This window comes from Erythrolamprus reginae, chromosome 9 (genome assembly GCF_031021105.1).
Source record: "Erythrolamprus reginae isolate rEryReg1 chromosome 9, rEryReg1.hap1, whole genome shotgun sequence".
Classification (NCBI taxonomy): domain Eukaryota; kingdom Metazoa; phylum Chordata; class Lepidosauria; order Squamata; family Dipsadidae; genus Erythrolamprus; species Erythrolamprus reginae.
The window spans coordinates 1,299,854-1,324,162 of record NC_091958.1 but is presented as its reverse complement, the minus strand read 5'-3'; the positions used below and the strand labels follow the sequence as shown (position 1 = coordinate 1,324,162).

Here is a 24,309-nt window from a genome sequence, read left to right as displayed (position 1 = left end):
GAATAAGACACTTAGTGATCCTAATATTTATAAACATAATTATTTATTAACAATAATTATTATTTTTGCGATAACAATGCTGATTGCCCGAGATTTCAGCCAATCAGCAATGGCAGACAAAAGTTTGGTGATGACATATGACGTCATCGGGTGGGAAAAATCGTGATATAGAGAAAAAAACGGGAAGTATTTTTTAATTAATATTTTTTGAAAAACCGTGGTATAGGCTATTCGCAAAGTTCGAACCCGTGAAAATCGAGGGAACACTGTACTTTAAACCAGCGTATCTCAATCTTGACCACTTTAAGATGAGTCGACTTCAACTCCCAGAATTCTGGCTTGGAAATATTGGGAGTTGAGTCCACACATAGTAAAGTGGCCAAAGTTGAGGAGCGCTGCTTTAAATATGGCTTGCTGTTATGCCCTTTGTTAAAAGGACATTACTGTATAAATAAATATTTATTATTAGAGAAAGCTAGGAGCTACAGATAATGTTGAGGAGACTTGCTATAAACCTGCAATTCCTCACCCATGTTAAGCCACTGTAAGATGACATTGGTCATGTGGGAGAACTCTGAGCTTTGCTGAAAGCTGGACCAAGCCAAATGGGGCAAAGACAGGACCGATGTTGAGATTATGGTGGCGAGATTCTTTTCAGGAAAAACCTGAGCTGAAGACTTAGCGGGTCGTGTCTCTAGCCTTACAAAGTTGCTTTGGTACCAGCCAAACTTTCTTCGGTTTGGTCCTTGCCAAACTCTCGGAAGGAGTGCCCTCTCCGAAGTTGCAAGACTGAACTTCAAACCTGTATTTCTGTGCTACAAATTGCCCGTGCTTCTGTTTGCTAATTGGACGGAGGAATAATTACAAAGAGCAGCTCTGGCTTGGGGTGATGGTGTGAATGGATAATTAAGGCAACTCCGAAGGAGGGAGGGAGGACCGGGACTTTTCCCAAATCCCTTGTCTCTCTTTTCCCATCCATCTCCAAAGCAATATTTCTTGGCAACTTTAAAAGACCTGCGGACTTGAACTCCCAGGATTCTCCATCCGGCAGAATCCTGGGGGGAGAAAAGCCACCGGTCTTGGGAGTTTCCAAGGCTGAGAACCCCTGATTGAAAGTCCGCTAAGCCATCCCATCAACTGTGGAATCTTTGTCTGGTGGGAATGACCTCGGATAACTGCTTGGGAGCAAGCCATCTCCCCGAGACGTGGCTTTATCTCTTCAGGGAGGGCATCTCTCTGCTATCACAGCCCAGCTCTGTGTATATGATCTCTACGTGTTCCCTTCCAGTCGGGGCTCGGAGGTGGAGTCGACCCTCCAGCTTCATGTTTCCCACCAGACGTCTCTGCAAAAGTTTTGCAAAACCAAAGGCATTTCTCAACCCCTACGACACTGTCCTGAAAATGCCCCCCTCTCCCCAAAAACCAGGTGCTCTGCAGCCCCAGAGACCTATCCGCCCCCCTCCTTCCAGTCTCCCTCCCCCCTTGATGGCTACGTAAGGGGGGGAAGGAGGGGGAAGGGGAATTGTCAGCTTTGGCATGGAGTGGCTGCCTCCCCTGATCTGCAGGCTGGTGGGAAAGTTTGGGTCTGTTGCTATTTGCTAGTTCTTATCACCGGGTCTTATCGGGCGAGTTCTTGTCTGCAGGCTCAGTTTGGGACTGTCAGGGTCTCTCTCTCTCTCTCTCTCTCTCTCTCTCTCTTGGCAGCCTGGACAAAAAAATCCTCCCCTCTCCTTCTCTCTCTCTCTCTCTCTCTCCAGATTTTATTTTTTAATTTACTGGATAAAGAGAAAGATCAAGAGAGGTTTATTGTTCAGGCGGTTTGGGCATGAATGAAATGATTGGCTCTATAATGTCAAATAATGCACTTGGGGAAAAGGAATCCTCCATCTGAGTCTTGCATTGGCAGTTCTGTGTTAGCAAAAACTTCAGAAGAGAAGGATCGAGGGGTCGTGATTTCTGACAGTCTCCAAATGGGTGGACAGTGCAGTCAGGCGGTAGGGAAAGCAAGTAGGATGCTTGGCTGCATAGCTAGAGGTATCACAAGCAGGAAGAGGGAGATTGTGATCCCGCTATATAGAGTGCTGGTGAGACCACACTTGGAATACGGTGTTCAGCTGGACATTGCACGCATGTGCGCTGGAGCTGACAGGGGGCAAAGTCTCGCGTGCCCTCCGATGTGGCTCCGCGTGCCACCTGTGTCACATGTGCCATGGGTTCGCCATCACAGGTCTAGCTCTCCCCAACTTCCTGGAGGAGAAATTTCATGCCAGTGTTGCTTCCTAAGTGGACAGTTTGATTTCACAGAAGTTTGATTTACTTGGAGTTATATTGTGTTGTTTAAGTGTTCCCTTTATTTATTTATTTTGAGCAGAAATCTAAATTACTTTTAAAAGAATGGTGCAAAACTACTAAAAATATTGGAAAACCCCATATACACATTCATCCAATTCAATCATTCATATAGTATCGGCCGGAGACAATCGCGTGACTCACGGCCCCCATGCCTGCCGACAGAGGTGGGTCTTCAGAGCTTTACAAGAAACCAGGAAGGAGGGGGCGGTACGTATCTCCTGAGAGAGTCATTCCAGAGGGCCGGGGCCGCCACAGAGAAGGCTCTTCCCCTAGGCCCTGCCAGCCGACATTGTCTGGCCGAGGGGACCCGGAGAAGGCCGACTCTGTGGGACCTGACCGGCCGCTGGGATGTATGAGGCAGAAGACGGTCCCGAAGGTAGTTTGGTCCTAAACCATGTAGGGCTTTATGGGTCATAACCAGCACTTTGAATTGCGCCCGGAGACCAATTATGCAGAGATGGAGGGATTTGGAGCCGGCTCCTGTCTCCTGCTAGGCGAAGAGACAGACGTCCGAGTTGGGAGTGGCCCTTTAGGGAGGTTGTGCACCTGAAGGCCTAGGAAAGGAAGAATGGGGTGGAAAGCGGCATCCTTTTCAGCTACAGGCACAGGATGTTGGGGTGTGTAGTCCCACACGTCTGGAACCAGAACTGGTTTCCTGGAATGCTGTTCATGGCGGAAGAGCTGCACAGCATTTTAAAGAAAATTGCCTGGCTGGGTTTAGAGGAGAGAAAAGGAGCTGCCTTAAACCCAGTGATGGGCTCCTACGGGTACGGACAGGTACGCAGAACCGGTAGAAATTTTTTTTCTTTTTTTTCCCTTCTGGGCTCTGGGTATGTTTTTCCTATCGCAATCAATGAGGTTGAACGTGTATAATTTTAGAAGAGCTGTGTGTACGTGTGTGTACATACACTTTATATAGTAGATAAAGTATATTTTTGTGTGCCTGTGTGTAATATGTATGTGCACATATGGCATATATACATAAAATGAAATAGTATATTTTGGATGCTCAGTAATAGTAAATAGATAGGGTAATTGTCTCTCTTTGAGGCAAGGAGAGGGCAGGCACCCTAACCCAAACCCTTGACATGAGTCAATGTCAATCAAGTTGGCCACCTTTAAGCCAGTCACAGGACCTTGAAGCCCCTTTCTTCCACACTCCCCTGGTTTTTCTTAAGAGCCACCAGGCATTTTTTTTAATCTCTCACTTGTCCCACAATGGACCCACCCAGAAGCCAGCAATTTCATTGCAATTAGTTTTTAGCTGAGGAGCTAAATACTGCATGACTATAAATGCAAGTCCTCGAAAGGGCTGTTTTTCCAGGAAATTAACTCGGCTGCTTTGGATCGACAAGGCACCTTTCTTTTAGCACGCCACATGCTCGGTTGGCGGCAGCGTTTGGAGAAAAGGGGGAAATTGGTGATTCGAACTCGGCCTTTGTGAAGGTTTTGGAAGGAAGGTTGAGTTGACTTGCCAGGAAGGGGGGACAGCCTTGTTTCTCCTTACTGGGGGGCAATAGGCGTATGAACAAAGAGTAAAAGGGAGCACTCTCTGGAAGTCAGACAGGAAAGAGAAATTAGGATTCTCGGTTAAATGTATTTCTTGGTGTTTCCAGGTGAGGGGGTGTTGGGGAGAGTCTCCTGTCTATCTCACTTCCTCAATTTTCCAATTAGTCCCATCTTGCTTGTTTCTTACCCTGGAAAACCAGAATTTCCGTAACTCTGGAATCCTCCGAACTGATGTCGTTACCTAGTTTGGCAATTAAATGTCTGGAGGAAAACCAGCAAGCTCAGAGGGCACTTAACTCTAGCCCACCAGAGGTAGCAGGCAAAATCTTCTGGAGTTTCTGGGAAAATTTTGCAAATTCTCTGCCAAGAACTAGCTACGTTTGATCCTGGTTTAACTGTTGCCAGAGGTGGCCAGCTGCTCTGACCAGAAATGAAAGGGAATGGCCTTGTCCCAGATCAGTCGGATTCATGGCTTGGAGGACCCACATCTCGTGCCCAGGAATCAATACCCCCCCACACACACACACATATAGGATAGACCTCCTGCTGCAGAACATATTCATTGGGGGATTTTGCGAATGCTGGGCTTCTCTCTCTCTTTCTCTCTCTCTCTCTCTCTCTCTCTCTCTCTCCCTCTCCCTCTCTCCCTCTTTCTTTCTCTCTCTCTCCCTCCCTCTCCCTCCCTCTCTCTCCCTCTTTCTTTCTTTCTCTCTCTCTCTCTCTGTCTCCTTCTTTCTCTCCCTCTCTCTCCCTCTTTCTTTCTTTCTCTCTCTCTCTCTCTGTCTCCTTCTTTCTCTCTCTCTCTCTCCCTCTTTTTTTCTCTCTCTCCCTCTTTCTTTCTCTCTCTCTCTCCCTCTTTCTCTCTCTCTCTTTCTTTCTCTCTCTCTCTCTCTTTCTCTTTCCTTCTCTCTTTCTCTCTCTGTACATGGACATATCCTCATTCCTCCATCTCCCCCCCTCCCTGCAAAGTTCACAAAAGGGGCAAAAAACCAGTGAGCATCTGCTGGGATAACGTGGCCCCATCATCTCAGATTTGCCCCAATTCTCCCTTTACAATACCTGCAACTTAGAAAAAAAGAAACCTGGGGGGGGGGGGTGTGAAGAGAGAGGAGAAGATGGGGGGAGGGAAGGAACCCCAGTTTAATCGTCTGAGCGGGAGGATCTGGGGAGGGAGAGTGTCTCTGGCGCCCCTTCTCCTCTCTCCCCCCCCCCCACAAAGCCAGCCTTTAGTAATTCAGTTTTAAAGCATGAAAAAAGGGAGTTGATGAAATTCCACTATCAGCAGTGAGCCAATATGCAAAATATCTCGCCCAAAATCAAATAGCTATTATGTTTTCATTTCCATTTCAGCGTATTTGCTTAATGAAGAATAGACAGATCAGGCTGACGGAGGGAGTCTGTGTGAAGTGATAACTCCTCCAAGGCTCCGAGCAATCCCACCGACATCACGCCCAACTCCGCTCCCTCCCTCCCTTCCCTCCTTCCTCCCTTCCACACCTCTTCCACACTCTTCCCTTTCTCTTTCACCTCCTTTCTCCCTCCTGCCTTCCAAAAGAAGAGCCCAGCTCGGTCCAGGAAAGTCAGGAGGGTTTTCGGGGTGGGGGCAAACGAATGGCGGAGGGGACCCCCGGAATAATAGCTTTTGCAGAAACATAGAAACGTTGACAGCAGAAAAAGACCTCCTGGTCCATCTAGTCTGCCCTTGTACTATTTCCTGTATTTTATCTCAGGATGGATCTATGTTTATCCCAGACATGTTTCAATTTAGTTCCTGTGGATTTACCAATTTATCACATCTGCTGGAAGTTTGTTCCAAGGATCTACTACTCTTTCAGTAAAATAATATTTTCCCACCTTGCTTCTGATCTTTCCTCCAACTAACCTCCGATTGTGCCCCCTTGTTCTTGTGTTCACTTTCCTATAAAAAACACTTCTCTCCTGAACCTTATTTAACCCTTTGACATATTGAAATGCTTCGATCATGTCCCCCCTTTCCCCTCTGTCCTCCAGACTATACAGATGGAGTTCATGAAGTCTTTCTTGATCAGTTTTATGCTTAAAACCTTCCGTCATTCTTGTCGCCCGTCTTTGGACCCGTTCAATTTCATCAATATCAATAAACCTCTTCCAAATGGGGTCTCACCAGCGCTCTATATAGTGGGATCACAATCTCCCTGTGTTTTTTCCCCCAAGAAGAAAAAACTTGTGATTGTTCTTTTGTTGAGTTAAAAGTCCAGGTTCCACCAAGAGATCCCCCCGATTATGTAGCGGCAGTTTTTAAGTCATAAATTACAGCTCATAAGCCTCAAATGGGTTACACGTTATGTGAAGTTGTGGTTTTCTGGATAAGCCACAGTTGGCGGAGTTAACTTATCAGGCTGGGCCATAAATCACAGATCTCTAACTGTATCCTGGCGGAAGGCAATGGGTAGGTCACAAGATAGGAAGTGACACCCCAATATTTGGCCTTCAGAAATAAATGGAGATATCCACCCCTGGACTTGTGGGCACTAGAGGTCTCTCCATCCGCTCCTTGGCCAACCACTGGACCTTTGGGTGAATCTTTCTGTATCCCATGAGTGTGTTTGCATTCCCTAGGCTTCCTTCATGACCAAAAAAAGCAATCAACCTCTTTTCAAAAAAAAAAAATCAAAGTAAGGTTGAACAGTGTAAACTTCCACCAAACTGGGATTTTCATGTTTATTTATTTATTTATTAATTGGACTTGCATGCTGCCCCTTTCCAAGGACTCGGGCCGGATTACAACACATGAAAAAGACAATATACATCGAAATCCAATTAATTAAAATTAAGAGTTACATCTAAAACCTAAAGAGCCAATTAAAATACACATATATCCATTCAATTAACAAACCCACTATACATTCATCGGCCAGGGGGCAGAATCTAATGACCCCAAGCCTGGCAACATGGGTGAGTCTTTAGACTCATACAAAAAACAAAGAGGGTGGGGGCAGGACAAATCTCCGGGGGGGAGGGGGGGGAGCTGGTTCCAGAGGGCCGGGGCCCTCACAGAGAAGGCTCTTTCCCTAGATCCCGCCAAATGATTGTCTAATTGACGGGACGTGTAGAAGGCCGACTCTGTGGCACCTCACCGGTCGCTGGGATTCATGGGGCAAGTTTTTCTCTTTTTCTGTGGATTTACCAACCACGTCCGGTAGAGGTTTATTCCAAGCATCTACTACTCTTTCAGTAAAATAATATTTTCTCATGTTACTTCTAATCTTTCCCCCAACTAACCTCAGATTGTTCTTGTAGCCCCTCTGAGGTTAGTTGGGGGAAAGATTAGAAGCAACATGAGAAGATATTATTTTACCGAAAGAGTAGTAGATGCTTGGAACAAACTTCCAGCAGACGTGGTTGGTAAGTCCACAGTCACTGAATTGAAACATGCCTGGGATAAAGATAGACCCATCCTAAGATAAAATACTGGAAATCGTATAAGGGCAGACTAGATGGACCAGGAGGTCTTTTTCTGCCGTCAATTTTCTATGTTTCTAATCAGCCTGCCCTCTTTCTTGAAATGATCCTGCACCCTGTATCTGCCCCCCATGCACCCCCAAGGAAAGGAAAGTGCCCCCCTAGAAGAGGAGAGACACACACACACACGCACCCTGCATTTTTCTAGACCTCAGCCACTCTCGGAGACTTCAGGCATGTATATTTACTCTGCGAGAACAAAGGGCCCATAATCTATACAAAGCAGAAAACAATGAGCGTGAATAAAGAGCTTGCCAGAGAAGAAAAGGCAATTTATTCTAATGCTACTAATTTCTGTTCCAGCACAATTAAAGAAGCTCTGATAATATTCAGAAACAATCGCTCGCTAACAAATCGTTTCTCTCACTGTAAATTCGTTAGGCTAATTTTTTCTTTCACGCCTCCACGCTCCTGGTTCTGATAAAGTTAACCCCCTCGGTCCTTCCCTAATGCTTCTCTTGCCCTCTCCCCTTCCCCTGGGATGCGGGTGGGCAGATAGAGGGACCCCCACGGTCCCTGGACCAGCATGAAGGTGGCTCAATCTAGCCATAATTTGCTAACATAGCTGGCTTTGGAGTCACCCGATCAGAGACAATCGAGAAGTTCCATCTCCTTGGAATCGTGGCCTCCTGAGGTTCCGACGTTCTCTACAGACCTGTGGAGGATTGAGATGTGGCTTCTTCTTCTGATGAGTTCCAAGTCCTTGAAGGTTCTAGATGGGGCATGTGAGCCTTCTCCTGATCTAGGAGGCCTGGCCCACCATAAGAACATAAGAACCTAAGACGAGCCCTGCTGAATCGGGCCAAAGCCCATCGAGTCCAGCATTCTGTGGCCCACAGTGGCCCACCAATGGTCCAAGGGGATCTTGAGCAGAAAGAGAAGGCAAGACCCTCCCTTTCCCTTGACCCCCAACAAGTGGGACCCAAGGGAATCCTGCCTGCCTACACCAACATAGTGGCGGCACATGGTCATCCGTTTCAATAACCACCGATACACTTGGCATCCATGAATATGTCTCATCCTGCCTTGAAGCTATCAAGGCTGACAGCTGTCACGACCTCTTCTGGAAGGGAATTCCATAAACCAACAACCCTCTGGGTGAAGAAATATATTTCCCTTTATTTGTCCTCGCTTTCTTACCTATGACCTTTAGGGAAGGCCCCCTCGTCCTAGTATTGGGTGATAGAGAAAAGGATTTTTCTCTATCCACCTTTTCCATCCCATGCACGATTTTATATACTTCGATCAAGTCACCCCTTAAACGCCGTCTCTGTTGACATGGATTTACTCAGCGCCCTACATTCGTGTATGAGCCAGTGTCATACGGATGAGGTGTCATCGACACCCTTGTACTGATGACACCCTATCCGTATACTTGTGATGACAACATACTGTAGGGGTCCTGCAATGCTGCTTCTAGATTGGGGTGGGGACAAACCTTGGCAACTTTAAGCCCCTGTAGACTTCAACTCCCAGAATTCCTTGGTCAGCCCTGCTGGGTGTTGAAAGAGGAGAGATGGGCACCTCGTCTAACCGGGGTCTTTTTGTGTCTCCTGCAGGCGCCTTGGGTGAGATGGAAGAAGAAGGAACAGGGGACCTTCTGGAAGACGACTGCCTGTCCGAGAAGGAAGGAAGCGCTTCGGATCATGACGGCTCCGTGGAAGGCGACTCTGCAGGCTCCCCATGTAGCGAGAGTGAGTGCCTTGGATTCCTTGCCCAGTGGGGGTGGGGGAGGGAGGGGTACTAGACATGATTGGATTGGATGAATGTGTGTGATTGTACATGGAGTATTTTTTTTAAAAAAATAGTAAATTTCCATAATCTTGTATAGTTCTTTAGATTTCTTACATATGGTTGTATTCAATGTTGTTCGCCACCCTGAGATGGATGGATGGATGGATGGATGGATGGATGGATGGATGGATGGATGGATGGATAGATAGATAGATAGATAGATAGATAGATAGATAGATAGATAGATAGATAGATAGATAGATAGATAGATAGATATAGATGATACATAGATACCTAGATAGATAGATACCTAGATAGATAGATACCTAGATAGATAGTTAGATAGATAGATAGATAGATAGATAGATAGATAGATAGATAGATAGATAGATAGATAGATAGATATAGATGATACATAGATACCTAGATAGATAGATACATAGATAGATAGTTACATAGATACATACATAGATACATAGATAGATAGATACATAGATACATAGATAGATAGATACATAGATAGATACCTGGATAGATAGATACATAGATAGATACTATTGTGATTCCGTCTGAGGCCCCTCAGGGAACGGCTGATCCTCTGCCGGCTTCCTGCTCAGAGGGGGAGGATGAGGAACAGGAGGTTCAGGCAGACGGGGAGGAGGAATCTCAGGCTGAGGGAGAGGGAGGACAGCCAGAGTCCCCCGAGGGGGAGCTCTCCCCAGCAAGCAGCCTGGATGCCTTAGATGAAAATGCACAAGCAATCATCGATCTCCGGCAGAGAAGAGCAACACAACGAAGGGGACAATTAGCCAGGTACTTTCAGCACTAAAGAGGCAACAGCTGGGTTTGGGTGTGGTGCTCTCTGGAAAGGCTGAAAAGGCAGACCCACCCTTCCTGGCTTGTGGAGTATTATCTTTGGGAGTCCTGGGACCTGGCTGTGATCTTTGGCGTCTTGGAATTCTGGTTTGTGACTTTGAATACTGAAGCCTTGGGGGGAAAAGGTGTGGGTCTTATTCTCTACAGTGGTGGTTGTGCCAGCAAGAAGCCTGCTGTATTGTCTGGCCATCAGGACTCTGCTGTGAAGTCTCATAGCCTGCCTGTTGGGAAGAACAGGTTTTTCTCTGTGTTTATTTTTCAAACTATAAAGTACTTTTGCTTTTACCAGCGTGTCTGGCTGCTTTTTCCAGTTGGTGTTGAAGTCTGGGGGCACCCAGACAGAACAGATACATAGATAGATTCATAGATAGATACATAGATAGATAAATAGATAGATAGATAGATAGATAGATAGATAGATAGATAGATAGATAGATAGATAGATAGATAGATACATAGATACATAGATACATAGATACATAGATACATAGATACATAGATACATAGACAGATAGATCTTCTTGGTTGGGGGCTTTTGAAAGGCCAAGGCAGTGGCAGACTTTATCCCACCCAGCCGGCCTGTGAAGGGAAGAGAGAGGAGGGGGTTTTAATCAGATATTGAAGCTCTCTTCGAAGGAGAGAGAGGGAGGGAGAAGGAGACAGAGAGGGAAAAAAAGAATCGAGATCTCCCCCCCCCTTCCCGGCTGAGCGGCGCACCTGGCACTAGCGCCCGTGATAAAAGGAGGCGATAGTGCGTGATAAGAGACCGCCTGCAATAACTGTTGCTCCCGTGGTGCATAGCAAGAAGCTTTCAGCAGGATGGATAACAATCAATATGCCAGCCGCTTTGATTTATAGCCCCAAATAATGGGACTTTTATACCCACCGATTGATTTGATATTAATCATCTCCCTCCCCACCCTGGTCACCTGTATTAATAATAACAATCGCCCGCAGCTGGTGACGTCAGGCAACGGACGCAGACCCACCCCTGTCCTGGACGCCGTTTATGGGGCTCGGGAGCAAGCGTTCGAAAGGCAAACATGCCCTGTGCCCACGAATCTCTCACGCCACCTTCCCAGATCGGCTTATCTCAACCCGCAGGCTAATGGGGAGAATAATGGCTTTCGGTTGCTCCGAGGGCAGCCCAGGTGAACCCGGCCCCGGAAGGTGCTTCTTCTTGGGATCAATCAGCCGAGGGGAGGCTGGGGTTGGGGGCAACTCCAGCTCCTGCCCTCCCCAGGTTTAATAGTTATTATTTATTATTATTATGTCAATACAACACAGCAAATGAGATCACTATGCTGGATTTCGTATTTCATCAGCAGTCGGGCGCTTCCCAAGCACCTAGGACTGCGTGATGTAGCGGCGAATTATGTTTGCCGATCCCAGTAAAGCGGCCTTTTGCAATTGACAGGTGGAGGCAAGGAGGGTGGGGGCTGCCACAGAGAAGGCTCTTCCCCTGGGTCCCGCCAGATGGCATTGCTTCGTCGACAGGACCCCAAGAAGGCCAACTCTGTGGGACCTAATCAGTCGCTGGGATTCATGCAGCAGAAGGCGGTCCCGAAAGTATTCTGGTCCGATTGATATTGATAAAATATACAGGTGTGCAGAAATGGACAAATTAACAATAGAATTGAAAGGACAAAATGAGTCGGATTATTATAAAGGTTGGACTAAATGGTACGACTGGATGGAAAAAATAAGAGAAAAACAGTGTTACAGTGTAGAAAAGACTTAAGAATCGGGACAATGAAAAGTATGAAATTTGGATGTAGATTTGTGGGGAAAATGTTGTGATGCTTAAAGATAAAAAAACAAGAAATAAATAAAAGAAGAAGAGGACTGTACTTTATCAGGCGGAAGAACGGAGTGAAACCTTAGCATGGGGACCACATTTTGAAAAAAAACTCTTTATTTATTTATTTATTTTATTTATTTATTTATTTATTTATTTATTGGATTTGTATGCCGCCCCTCTCCGCGGCTATAAAGAGAAGGGTGCTATGTATAACTTTTCCCCTGGCTCACCTTCTCCCCAAGTGACTTCTTCATCTAATAAAAACCATCATCTATCCACTTTCACTGTGAATTGATGCCGTCCATCTGCTGAGTTAACACACTGGTGTTGAGAAGAATTGGGCCATCTGGCGTTTAAGGAAAAAAGATTGATGTGAAACTATTTCTCTCTCTCTCCCTCTCTCTCTCTCTCTTTTATTTAGCGGTGATTTTATCATTGTCCGCTGCCTGGGGTCCTTATGGAATTGGGTGGCCTTATAAACTTAATCTATAACGCATATATCCTCAGTAGATCCTTGGCTTTGACTCAGGAAAGAACCTGGAGCCAAATAAGCAAATAAATAAATTTCAGTGAGGCTTCCAAGCAAGGGAGGATTGAGAGAGAGAAAAAGGGCGAGAAAAATCCTTCACACCCACTTGGTGACAATTTTTTGTGCCAACTCAAAGCCCCCATAGGTTTTTTTTTACCCTAGCTCCTTTGGTTTATTTATTTATGGGATTTATTTATTTATGGCATATATCTACCGCCCAAATCCAATTGGACTCTGGGTGGCTCACAGTAATGACAATAAATACCAGCAATATAGAATAAAGAGGAACAACAAATACAATAAATCACTGTAAAATATACTGCTCAAAAAAACAAAAGGAACACTCAAAGAACCCATCCTAGATCTGAATGAATGAAATATTCTCATTGAATACTTTGTTCTGTACAAAGTTGAATGTGCACAACAGCAGGTGAAATTGATGGTCAATCAGTGTTGCTTCCTAAGTGGACAATGTGATTTCACAGAAGTTTGATTTACTTGGAGTGATATTGTGTTGTTTAAGGGTTCCCTTTATTTTTTTGAGCAGTGCACATTATAACCCTAAAAATCCATGCATGCTATCATTCATTCATGGTCCCAGGCCTGGCCAGAAAAGCCAGGTCTTGATGACTTTCCGGAAGTCGAGTAGGTTTAGGTTAACACGCATCTCCAGAAGCAGTTAGTTTGAAAGTGTCGTAGCCACCACAGAGAAGGCCCTTCCGTAGCCACCACAGAGAAGGCCCTTCCCTGAGCCCCGCCAACCAACATTGTTTGGCGGACAGGACCACCTGGAGAAGGCCAACTCTGTGGGCCCTTATTGGTCGTAGGGAAGTATGAGGTTCTATTTCCTTAAATTATTTCCTGCAGGAAGAAGAAAGAGATACAAGGAAACCATGGAAAAACTAAGTCCTAATGGGAGACGTTCCCACGTGGACCTTTTTCGTGCTTCCCCTCTGAAGACTTTGCTTTCTGGTGCCCACCTCGAAGCCTTTATGGCCACTCTATCTGAGATGGAGACAGGCAAACAGCTGAGCAGGAATCTCCTGCCCTCGCCAACCACCGATCGTATCAACTTTGTGGGTTTTGAAGTGCGATTGTGATGTTTCCTCTTTTGATTTCAGAGGCTGAGTCCAAAGAGGAGAATCTAGAAGAGTCAGAGAAACCACAAACGCCAGAGATCGAGCTATGGACGGGACCAGGTAGATCTCCTCTCTTCCCTTTTCTCAAAAGCGCCCGGTTCTCGGTACAGAATAAGACGGTAACCATGAAAGCTGGATGCTTCGCTTTGTGTGTTGATTCTTTATTCTTGATTGGCCGAGTGTGATTGGACACACAAGGAATTTGGCTTTGGTGCAGATGCTCTCAGTGGACATAAATGAAAAAAAGAGACATTTGTCAAGAATCATGAGGTACCACCCTTAATGATTGTCATTGGGGTCAAATAAGCAATGAGGAAACAATCAATATTAATAAAAATCTTATGGATAAAGCAACAAGTTACAGTCACACAGTCATAAGTGAGAGGAGATGGATGTTGGGAATGATGAGAAAAAAGTACTAATAATACTATTGCAGCCTTAGTAAAAAGTCTGACAGTGTTGAGGGAATTATTTGTTTAGCAGAGTGATGGCGCTCGGGGAAAAAACTCTTCTTGTGTCTAGTTGTCTTGGTGTGCAGTGCTCTGTAGCGACGTTTTGAGGGTAGGAGTTGAAGCAGTTTGTGTCCAGGATGCGAGGGGTCAGTAAATATTTTCACAGCCCTCTTTTTGACTCGTGCAGTCTACAGGTCCTCAAGGGAAGGCAGGTTGGCAGATTTTTGCTTTTTCTGCAGTTCTGAGAACTCCATTCAACTTGGTTCTGCCCAGCTGCGAAAGGTTAGAGGATACCAACCTTTGGCATACGAATTCTCTTCCAGCACTGATCTTTAAAAACTTCGGTTGGCTTGCTTGGAACATCTCCGAAGGGAAGCGCCATTTCTCAGAATCAACAGGCTATATAGGAGGAGAGTTATACAGTAGTTAGCGGAGGAAATGTCCCATCTGATGGCTTTCTCCCACATATTGATCGTGGCCATCTGTCTACTGTAATTGGGGCACACCAAACAGCTCCCAAATTCAGGCAAGTTCAGGAGCTGTGACTACCATGGAAGGTCCCAGTTCAGAGGCTTAGGAAAACCCGGATCTTGCTCCTGGTGTTTGCTTTGGACTTTAAACTGTAAGCTGACACCGTCTACGGGGAAACGGTTGGGCGTGCCAGTCTCCATCTGTTAATAGAACATACGGAAGTGTAAAAACAGAAGTTCAGATAGAGGCGAGATAGGCAGTGGCTCCGATTGGGGTGATGTGTACAGTAGCTTGGATGTAAATGAAGGGGCTCGGAGTAGCTCTTGTGGAAGCATGTCTCTCTCTCTGGCAGGAGATCCCAGGCGCACCCCGAGACTTAAGATTAAGCCGGCCTGTTAGAGTAGGCCAAAGGGAGTGGAAGGGGCCAGGGATCTGGTTGTCCATCGGCTGGTGTCATCACACAGTGCTCACCTTGTATGCTAAAGGTCCTTGGTGATACCTGCTTGTTGGAAAGCTTCTCTTCATGTAACCATCCAAAGGTCAAATGTCATCCTTGGTCCACCCAAGGATCCTGACTTGCCCTTAGTCTTGTTTCAAGGATGGATGCTCAACATACACTGCTCAAAAAAATAAAGGGAACACTCAAATAACACATCCTAGATCTGAATGAATGAAATATTCTCATTTAATGTTTCATTTGCACAACTATTCCATTTGCACAACAACATGTGAAATTGATGGTCAATCAGTGTTGCTTCCTAAGTAGACAGTTTGATTTCACAGGGGTTTGATTTACTTGTGTTAGAAACATAGAAGACTGATGGCAGAAAAATCATGGTCCATCTAGTCTGCCCTTATACTATTTCCTGTATTCTATCTTAGGTGTTGTTTAAGGGTTCCCTTTATTTTTTTGACCAGTGTATGTTGATCCAGGCTGGGAAGTGTCTTCTTTCCCTCTAGACTAGAGCCATTGCTGGACACCTCTCAGTAGATTGTGTGGGCCAAGACACCAACACTTCCCAACACAGTTAAAGGCAGTTCCTTGTGTATCCCTCCATCTTTTTTCCTAGCAGCTCAGGGATGTGTATGTGGAAAAGGGTTCTATTTTACCTTAACAATAACTTTGCAAGAGGGTGCTAGGCCGAGGTCATGGAGAAACCCAACAATAGCCTTACAGCATCTTTGAACTTCTCAAATTGTATCATTTGCATGGATGAACATGTGTGCATTTGTACCCATGGCTGGTTAAAAAAAACACACCTATGCTCACCTAAAATTCTTTACAGGCCTTATATACACAGTGAAGCCAACAATACAAGGGTGGGCTACTGTCCAGACAGGGGTGAACGCAGTGGGCTAGCGAAAATGGAGCTCCACCCCAGAGCACCCAATTTGGAATGAAAGATGTTGAAACAAAATGCTTAATACACACCCACAGTGTGGTAGTAAATATTTTGATAACCCATCACTGCAACAACACCAGAGTTGCTAAAGAGAGAAAGAGAAGCAGTTTCTCCATGCAACATAATCTCTGCTCCAATTTCTGATCTTAGAGCTTGGATAACTTTATCTGTTGTTCTTAATGGGTTTTACGGAACAATCTCCTGCCACAGGCCTATTAGATCGCACAGAATCGAAATGTAGGTTTGAGGGACCATGGGGCAGGGCCTTTTCTGTTGCCGCCCCAGCTCTATGGAACCAACTCCCCCCCCCCCCCCGTCCCATGTTTGCACTGCTCTCTCTTTACTGGCTTTTTGAAAAGCTGCTAACGCTGGCTGGGGAATTCTGGGAGTTGAAGTCCAAATATCTTCAAGTTGCCAAGATTGGGAAACACTGCATTAGGGTTATAATTGGGTTTTAATCTACTGTTGAAGTTCGACTTCTTTTTATAGAAACCTAGAAGACTGATGGCAGAAAAAGACCTCGTGGTCCATCTAGTCTGCCCTTATACTACTTCCTGTATTTTATCTTAGGATGGATATATGTTTATCCCAGGCATGTTTCAATTCAGTTACTGTGGATTTACCAACCACCTCTGCTGTAAGTTTGTTCCAAGGATCTACTACTCTTTCAGTAAAATATTATTTTCTCACGTTGCTTTTGATCTTTCCCCCAACTAACTTCAGATTGTGTCCCCTTTATTATTGTACTATTGCATTATTTTTTTATTGTTGTAACCCACCCTGAGTCCTACGGGATTGAATAAATTAAATTACATTTTGTTTTTTGAATTCCTTCTTCACTCAGGGATGGGATTCTACCAGCTCGGGCGAGTCGGTACCTCCGATGGTCAGGTGGGCCTGCCCACCCACCCTTGTCCTTTACTGACCTATATCTTCTCAGCTGATTCGTGCAGTAGAACAGATTGTGCACCTCAGCTGTTTTACTGCCCAGTTTTTGTGCAGTGTGTGTGTCAGGCACAATCACCCGGACTGTTTCTTAAACCAGTAGATCCCGTCGCTGCTTCCCCCCGGTCAGTTTGGGGACCCACCCAACCTGGAGATGAGGTGGAGGCATCTCCCTACTCTTTCCCCAGCTGTTTTGGAGCAGCTTTTCTGCCGGCGTCCCTCTGGTTTTCTTTCTCCTCCAATTTCCCTCCCCACATCTGGCTCCTTGTCCAGGAAGGGAAGCGTGTGTTTGCAGCCGGGCTGATGTCCTTGGCTCTTCCTGGATGTGTTGGCCGGAAATAGATCTGCAGAAGGTTCACACCTTCCCCTTGGTTTATCTGCTCTTTCCCATCCTTGACCTTCGGCCTGTGGGAGGCTGGCCTGGTCACTGGCAGTGATGGTTCTTAGCCCACCATGCCAGGATGTCCTTCCCAAAGTATTGTAAGCATCCTGGGGGCAACAGTTGGCATTCCCACCCTCCAAAATACTGTGGGTTTTTTCATTATTATTATTATTATTATTATTATTATTATTATTATTATTATTATTATCCAGAGACTCGGGGCGGCTAACAGCAATAATAAGACAGCGTACAATAATAATCCAATAATAAAAGCGATTAAAAACCCATTAATATAAAAACCAAACATACATACAGACATACCATGCATAAAATTGTAAAGGCCTAGGGGGAAAGCGTATCTCAGTTCTCCCATGCCTGGCGCCAGAGGTGGGTTTTAAGTAGCTTACGAAAGGCAAGGAGGGTGGGGGCAATTCTAATCTCTGGGGGGAGTTGGTTCCAGAGGGCTGGGGCCGCCACAGAGAAGGCTCTTCCCCTGGGTCCCGCCAAGCGGCATTGTTTAGTTGACGGGACCCGGAGAAGACCAAAAGTCTTTAACCAACAGTTTATCAAGTCTTCCCTGTTGATTGGATGCTCAGTCTAGGACTCTTAACTTCACTAAGGAGGACAAAGTGAAAACTATCCAGCCCATTTCCAGAGGGGAAACCCCACACTCTCCCCCCCCCCCCCCCCCCGAGGGCCAAGGGCCACCTAGGAAATGCAAGGGAGAACGAATGGAAAGAGCTTGCAAAATGAGTGATGTGCTGCAGGCTGGGGGATTCTGGGAGTTGAAGTCCGCACATGCTTTAATTAATTACTTCATTAAATTTCTTCCATAAATAAAGTATACAAAAAGAAGAAGAAATTGGAAATAAATAGGGAGAGGGGTAAAGTGCAAGGGATAAAAGAAGAGGGAGGAAAAAACAAAAGAAAACAATTTGCAACTTTCTTTGACACAGTTGCAGATCTAAAATACATTCACCTTTTGATTTGACATTCAGTAAGAGTGTTTCTATCATCAGAATAGAATTACTGTACTTATTGGCCAAGTGTGATTGGACACACAAGGAATTTGTCTTTGGTGCAGATGCTCTCAGGGTACATAAAAGAAAAGAGACATTTGCCAAGGATCATGAGATACAACACTTGATGATTGTCATAGGGGTCAAATAAGCAACCAGGAAACAATAAATATTAATAAAAATCTTAGGATACAAGCAACAAGTTACAATCATACAGTGCTAAGTGGGAGGAAAAGGATGATAGGAACGAAGAGAAGACTAAAGTAATAGTAGTGCAGACTTAGTAAATGGTTTGACAGTGTTGAGGGAATTATTTATTTAGCAGAGTGATGGCGTTCGGGGGGAAACTCTTCTTGTGTCTAGTTGTCTTGGTGTGCAGTGCTCTGTAGTGATATTTTGAGGGGTCAGTCAATATCTGTAGTGATGTCCAGGATGCGAGGGGTCAGTCAATATTTTCACGGCCCTCTTTTTGATTCGTGCAGTATACAGGTCCTCAATGAAAGGCGGGTTGGCAGCAATTGTTTTTTCTGCAGTTCTGATTCTCCTCTGAAGTCTGTGTCAGACTTGTCGGGTTACAGAACCGAATCAGATAGTAATAGAGGTGCAGATGACAGACTCAATGATTCCTCTGTAGAACTGGATCATCAGCTCCTTGGGCAGTTTGAGCTTCCTGAGTTGGTGCAGAAAGAACATTCTTTGTGGTGCTTTTTTGATGACGTTTTTGACGTTACGTGACCATTTTAGCTCTTGAGATATGAAACAATTGTAATTGTCACAGAATTAATACAGCGCCTCTTCCAGTCTCAAGCAAAAAGTCCATAAGTGGTTTCCATGTAAAAGCTGAACTGAAATAGAATAGAATAGAATTCTTTATTGGCCAAGGGTGACTGGACACACAAGGAATTTGTCTTGGTGCAGATGCTCTCAGTGGACATAAAAGAAAATATAGAAACACGCAAAACTTAAAAGTTGCCCCAGTGGAGAAAGACTGGCATAGATTGTGCCACCTCGGCTCGGAAAGTCCCCAGGACAATGTTTCCCAACCTTGGCAACTTGAAGATATTTGGACTTCAACTCCCAGAATTCCCCACCCAGCATCTGCCCCAGGAGATAATTCTCCTCTAGGACCCCAAAAGGCCCCAGTTAGTAGGAGACGAGGGCCCCCCAATTATGTTCTGACCGCCCTCCTTCCCTGCTGGAGAAACCCTGCCACCCTGCCTAATTGGCCTCTACCTTCCCCGGGGCTATAAACAGGCCTAGAAAATGCCCCCCCCCCCAAAAAAAAAAATTCCCATAACTGAACCCCGTTTGGCTCCTTGCGTTCTTTATGTAAAAGAGATTTTATTATCTCTCCGTCCAGCCCATCTCCGCTGCGGTAATTGGAGTGATATTAATTTCTGTGTGGCTGGGAGTCGATCTGGGTCCGGCGATGCGGAGGCGATAGAGCCCTTCCTCTCTGGGCTAACCGCCGCGATAGGCCTTCTATCAGCCCCCAGGCAGGCACCGCACTTATCAGGAGGACAATGGCAGAAGGAGGGAAGGAAGGAGGGAAAGGAGGACACTGTCAGCAGCCTGAATTTCTCCTTTATCTGCCAGGATCCGCCATGTGTCAGCTCTGGCAGGCAGGGGAGTCTTGGAGACACGGGGATCGGAGGGGGAAGAAGCCCGGGGGGGGGGGGCTTTTGTTCCAGAAACTAGCAAGTTTGGGCCCTTGCAAAACAACCTTCCCTTCCTTCCTTCCTCCCTTCCCTTCCTCCCTCGCTCCTTCTCTCCCTTCTTCTGATCTTCCTTCCTTCCTTTCTTCTTTCGTTCCTCTAATCTTCCTTCCATCACCCTTCCTTCCCTCCCTCCCTCTCATCCCTCTCCTTCCCCCCTTTCTTCCCCCCCTCTGATCTTCCTTCCATCTTCCTTCTTCCCTCCTTCCCTCTGATCTTCCTTTCAGCTTCCCTCACCCTTCCTTCCTTCCCTCCCTCCCTTCCTCTGATATTCCTTCCATCGTCCATCACCCTTCCCTTTTTCCTTTTTGCCCTTCCACCCATCCCTCTCCTTCCTTCCTTCCTTCCCTCCCTCCCTTCCTCTGATATTCCTTCCATCATCCATCACCCTTCCCTTTTTCCTTTTTGCCCTTCCACCCATCCCTCTCCTTCCTTCCTTCCTTCCCTCCCTCCCTCTCATCCCTCTCCTTCCTCCCTTTCTTCCCCCCCTCTGATTTTCCTTCCATCTTCCTTCTTCCCTCCTTCCCTCTCTTCCTCTGATCTTTCTTTCAGCTTCCATCACCCTTCCCTCCCTCCCTTTTATCCTCTCCTTCCTTCCTTCCTTCCCTTCCTCCCTCTGATCTTCCTTCCACCTTCCTCCCTCCCTCTCTTCCTCTGACCTTCCTTTCTTCCCATCCCTCTCCTTCCTTCTTCTTTCCTTCCTTCCCTCTCTCCCTTCCTCTGATCTTCCTTCCATCGTCCATCACCCTTCCTTCCCTCCCTCCCTCTTATCCTCTCCTTCCTTCTTCCTTCCTCTCTTCCCTCCCTCCCTCTCTCCTTCCTTCCCGCTGCCTCCCTCTTTCTTCCTCTCTCCCCTTCCTTCTTTAGCAGCCTCCAAGTTGGCAGAGCTAAGCAGAGCCTCCCTCAGTAGCTGACCAAGGCCCAGGGCAGCTGTGAGAGGGGCCTCTGCAGCATCTGGAGAGCCCTGAAGGACCAAGCGTGCGGTCTCCACGCCCCATCATCTTCCGTCCTGGGGGGACATGCACCAAGTTCTTGAGGCTACTTTTGGGGAAAGGCAGCTGTGGGCCCCCTCTGCCCTGGGAAAGGTGCCCCAGAGGATGGGAGGCTGAGGACGGGCCCATTCCGACCTGTTGGTTGCTTGGGCTCTGTGTTCGGGTTCCTCTTGAGAGGCTCCTATCAGGCCAATCACAAATATATTGTGGCTGATGTTTCTAGGATGAAAGGACGAGGGTCTTCTCAGAATTCCCTCACGTCTGCAAAGAAACAGCTGGCTATGAGTCCACAAGGACAAGGGCGGCCTATAAATCCAATAGATAATAATAATAATAATAATAACAACAACAACAACAACAACAACACAGTGATACCTTGTCTTACAAACTTAATTGGTTCCGGGATGAGGTTCTTAAGGTGAAAAGTTTGTAAGACGAAACCATGTTTCCCATAGGAATCAATGGAAAAGCGATTAATGCGTGCAAGCCCAAAACTCACCCCTTTTGCCAGCCAAAGTGCCCGTTTTTGCATTGCTGGGATTCCCCTGAGACTCCCCTCCATGGGAAACCCCACCTCTGGACTTCTGTGTTTTTGCGATGCTGCAGGGGAATGTCAGCAGGGGAATCCCAGCAGCGCAGAAACGGGTGCTTCACTGGCAACAGAAGTCCAGAGACGGGGCATCCCAGCGGTGACGGTGGGTTTGTAAGGTGAAAATAGTTTGTAAGAAGAGGCAGAAAAATCTTAAACCCCGGGTTTGTATCTCGAAAAGTTTGTATGACGAGGCGTTTGTAAGATGAGGCATCACTGTAATAATAAATAAAACAATAAAGCCAATCCAAAAAATAAAACAACACATAACCCAGCCAGGGCATCCAAGGCACCTGAAATGCCAATCTGAGCGTTGAATGGGGAGAGACAGGGAGGTCTTGGCGTGGCTAGGGGCGAGGGGAATTCTGTGGAACCTCCACCTTCAGAGGAAGTCTATCTCTAAAGAGCGGCTCATTGGGGGCCAGCCTGAAAGCTCTCCTGAGTTAGCAGAAGCGGCTGCGTTCATTCTGAATCCGTAGATGCAGCCTCCCTTCTCCGGTCCTAGTGGTTAGAGACGGGCAGGAAGACCCTTGGCTGCCCGCGGTGCCAGGCCCAACGCGAGAGTCGAGGGGAACGAGAGCGACGGGATTATTTTTTCTCCCTTCCCTCCTTTTTAATCTTCTCTTTGACCTTGCTCGCTCGGAAGGGTCTTGGCTGCTTTAAAAATCCCAATATGCAAATCTGTGATAGCTCCAATTTATAATCCTTAACTTGGGCAACGTTGCCGCCGATGAAACAGCCTCTTGCGTTTGGTTTCCCCATCTCTCAAGTCGGCAGCTCAGCCGCTGGAGTCGTCCCCGAGCACGGGGGGGGGGGCTTTCCTGCTCCCTCTCGCCCCCTCCCCAAACAGGGCTGAGATGGAAGGAAGCTTAGCATATTATCCCAGAGAGGCTCCAGCAAGCCAGCAAGGATGAAAATGTAAATTGGGGGGGGGAGGGCTCCAGTAAATACCCCACTTGGTTGTAGAAATTTCAAGGCATTCTTGGGGACCAGCTGCTTGCCTGGGCATTGGGAAGAATAAAAACCAGGTGGGGCTTTTGGGTCTGGGCCGCGCCAGATTTTGTGCTTCCTGCATCGAGCGATAGTGGTGGATTGATGGTTAACCACCTGTCTGAAATGGAATATAGCAGTGATGGCAAACTTTTTCGGCACCAAGTGACCAAACCAGAATATGAGTGCTCCTGTGCACACCAGAGTGCCAGAAACCCAAAGACCAGCTGGCTGCCATGTGCATGTCTGATTTTTTGGCTGTTTTTGGCCATTTTGGGGGCTGCTTCCAGACATTACTTCGGATAGTTTTTAGGCTGTTTGGGGGCTGTTTTCGGGTCATTTTTTGGCCCTAGGAATGGCCCAAAATGGCTTGGTAAGTGGCCCATTTTAGGGCTGTTTTCAGCCTGGTTTTGGGGCCATTTTTCAGGCTGTTTTTGGCCTGAAAAATGCCCTGAAAACAGCTGAAAAATGGCCTGAAAATTTAGTTAGTTAGTTAGTTAGTTAGTTAGTTAGTTAGTTAGTTAGTTAGTTAGTTAGTTATTAAATTTGTATGCCGCCCCTCTCCGTAGACTTGCCCCAAAAGAGCTTGAAAATGCCCCCCAAAAGGCTTTTTGGCAGTGTTCAGTCCGTTTTCCACTGCAGTGAAGACCAGCTTCCTATAGCCCGGGTACCCACAGAGAGGACTCCGCGTGCCACTTCTGCCACGCATGCCATGGGTTCACCATCACAGGTAAATAGGGTTCCCTGCTATAGGAGGGGGTTCACCAGAAGACCTCCCAAGTCCCCTTCTAACTCTTGTTATTCTTGCCTGCCCTACATACCGTTTCTGGGTTCTGCAATACTGTTAATTGGGGGGGGGGGTGTTTGGGGGGGAGGACGAATGTTTCTATAGCTTGTTTGGGGTTGTTGTTTTTTTCTAAACCCAGGTGTTTCTGAAGGGCTCCCACCTTCACACCTCTTGCTGGGCAAATGGGGAGGGGAACCGCTTGGCTGTTTTTTCCCCCCTTCCTGGAAGCCTCGTGAAGGTGCTTCCCGCCTGGGCTGATTAATCGAGGCGCCTTTTAAAGGTGACAAATGCCTGTTTATCAGTTAATGGAAGTGATCAGTGGACCGAGCGCCAGAGCCCTCCCCTCTGGCCCCAGAGTCGATCTCAAAGGGCAAGGCGATAGCCATCTGCTCAGCTGCCCCACCAAGAGCGCTCAGGAGGCCGGCCTCCCCTCCCCTGCCAGGCGGGAAACTGAGGCAGGGAGAAGGGGGGGGTGTTTCCCCAGAGCCCTTGTTCCTTCCTAAGGATGACCCCGGACCCTTAGGGTGCTCACAAAAGCCCCCCCCCCCGCCCTTTTATTTTATTTTTAATTTCTTTATTTGGTTTGTCAAACAATAATAGGCTGGTAATTTGTACAAATAAGCATTGGGTAGGTAATGATAAAAAAAGTAATGATATAAGACAATAGAGCTTTAGGACAGGGACCGTAGACACAATGGCGCGCTCATTCACGCCCCTTACAGGCCCCTTAGGAAGGGGGAGAGGTCAATTGTAGATAGTCTAAGGTTAAAGGTTTTGGGGTTGGGAGTAGAGCCAGGTAGGGCATTCCTGGCGTTGATCACTCTATTGCTGAAGTCGTATTTTTTGCAGTCTAGTTTGGAGCGGCTGACATTGAGTTTAAATCTATTTCGTGCTCGTGTGTTGTTGCGGTTGAAGGTGAGGTAGTCGCTAACAGGAAGGACATTTTGGTAGATGATTTTATGAATGTCGGAGTTGTAAGCTATCTAATCGGAGGTATTCTGTTGTGAGAAGAGAAGTGAAGGACTCTTCTTGTGAAATATTTCTTCTGGACTCTCTCAATTGTGTTGATGTCAGTTTGAGTTAGAGGAAAGTGTGCAGTGGATGAAGCTGGTGTGTGTATAAA

The 24,309-nt window shown here is 46.6% G+C and overlaps 1 protein-coding gene across 1 annotated transcript in view; it reads left to right on the top strand.

Moving 5' to 3' along the window:
* Positions 1-24,309, top strand: part of ZFPM1 (zinc finger protein, FOG family member 1) — a 93,006-nt gene that overhangs the window by 36,792 nt on the left and 31,905 nt on the right. Inside the window, exons 2-3 of the mRNA XM_070761828.1 lie at positions 8,922-9,056; positions 13,424-13,501. Coding sequence (XP_070617929.1) covers positions 8,922-9,056; positions 13,424-13,501 — 213 coding nt within the window. The remainder of the gene's footprint in view (positions 1-8,921; positions 9,057-13,423; positions 13,502-24,309) is intronic.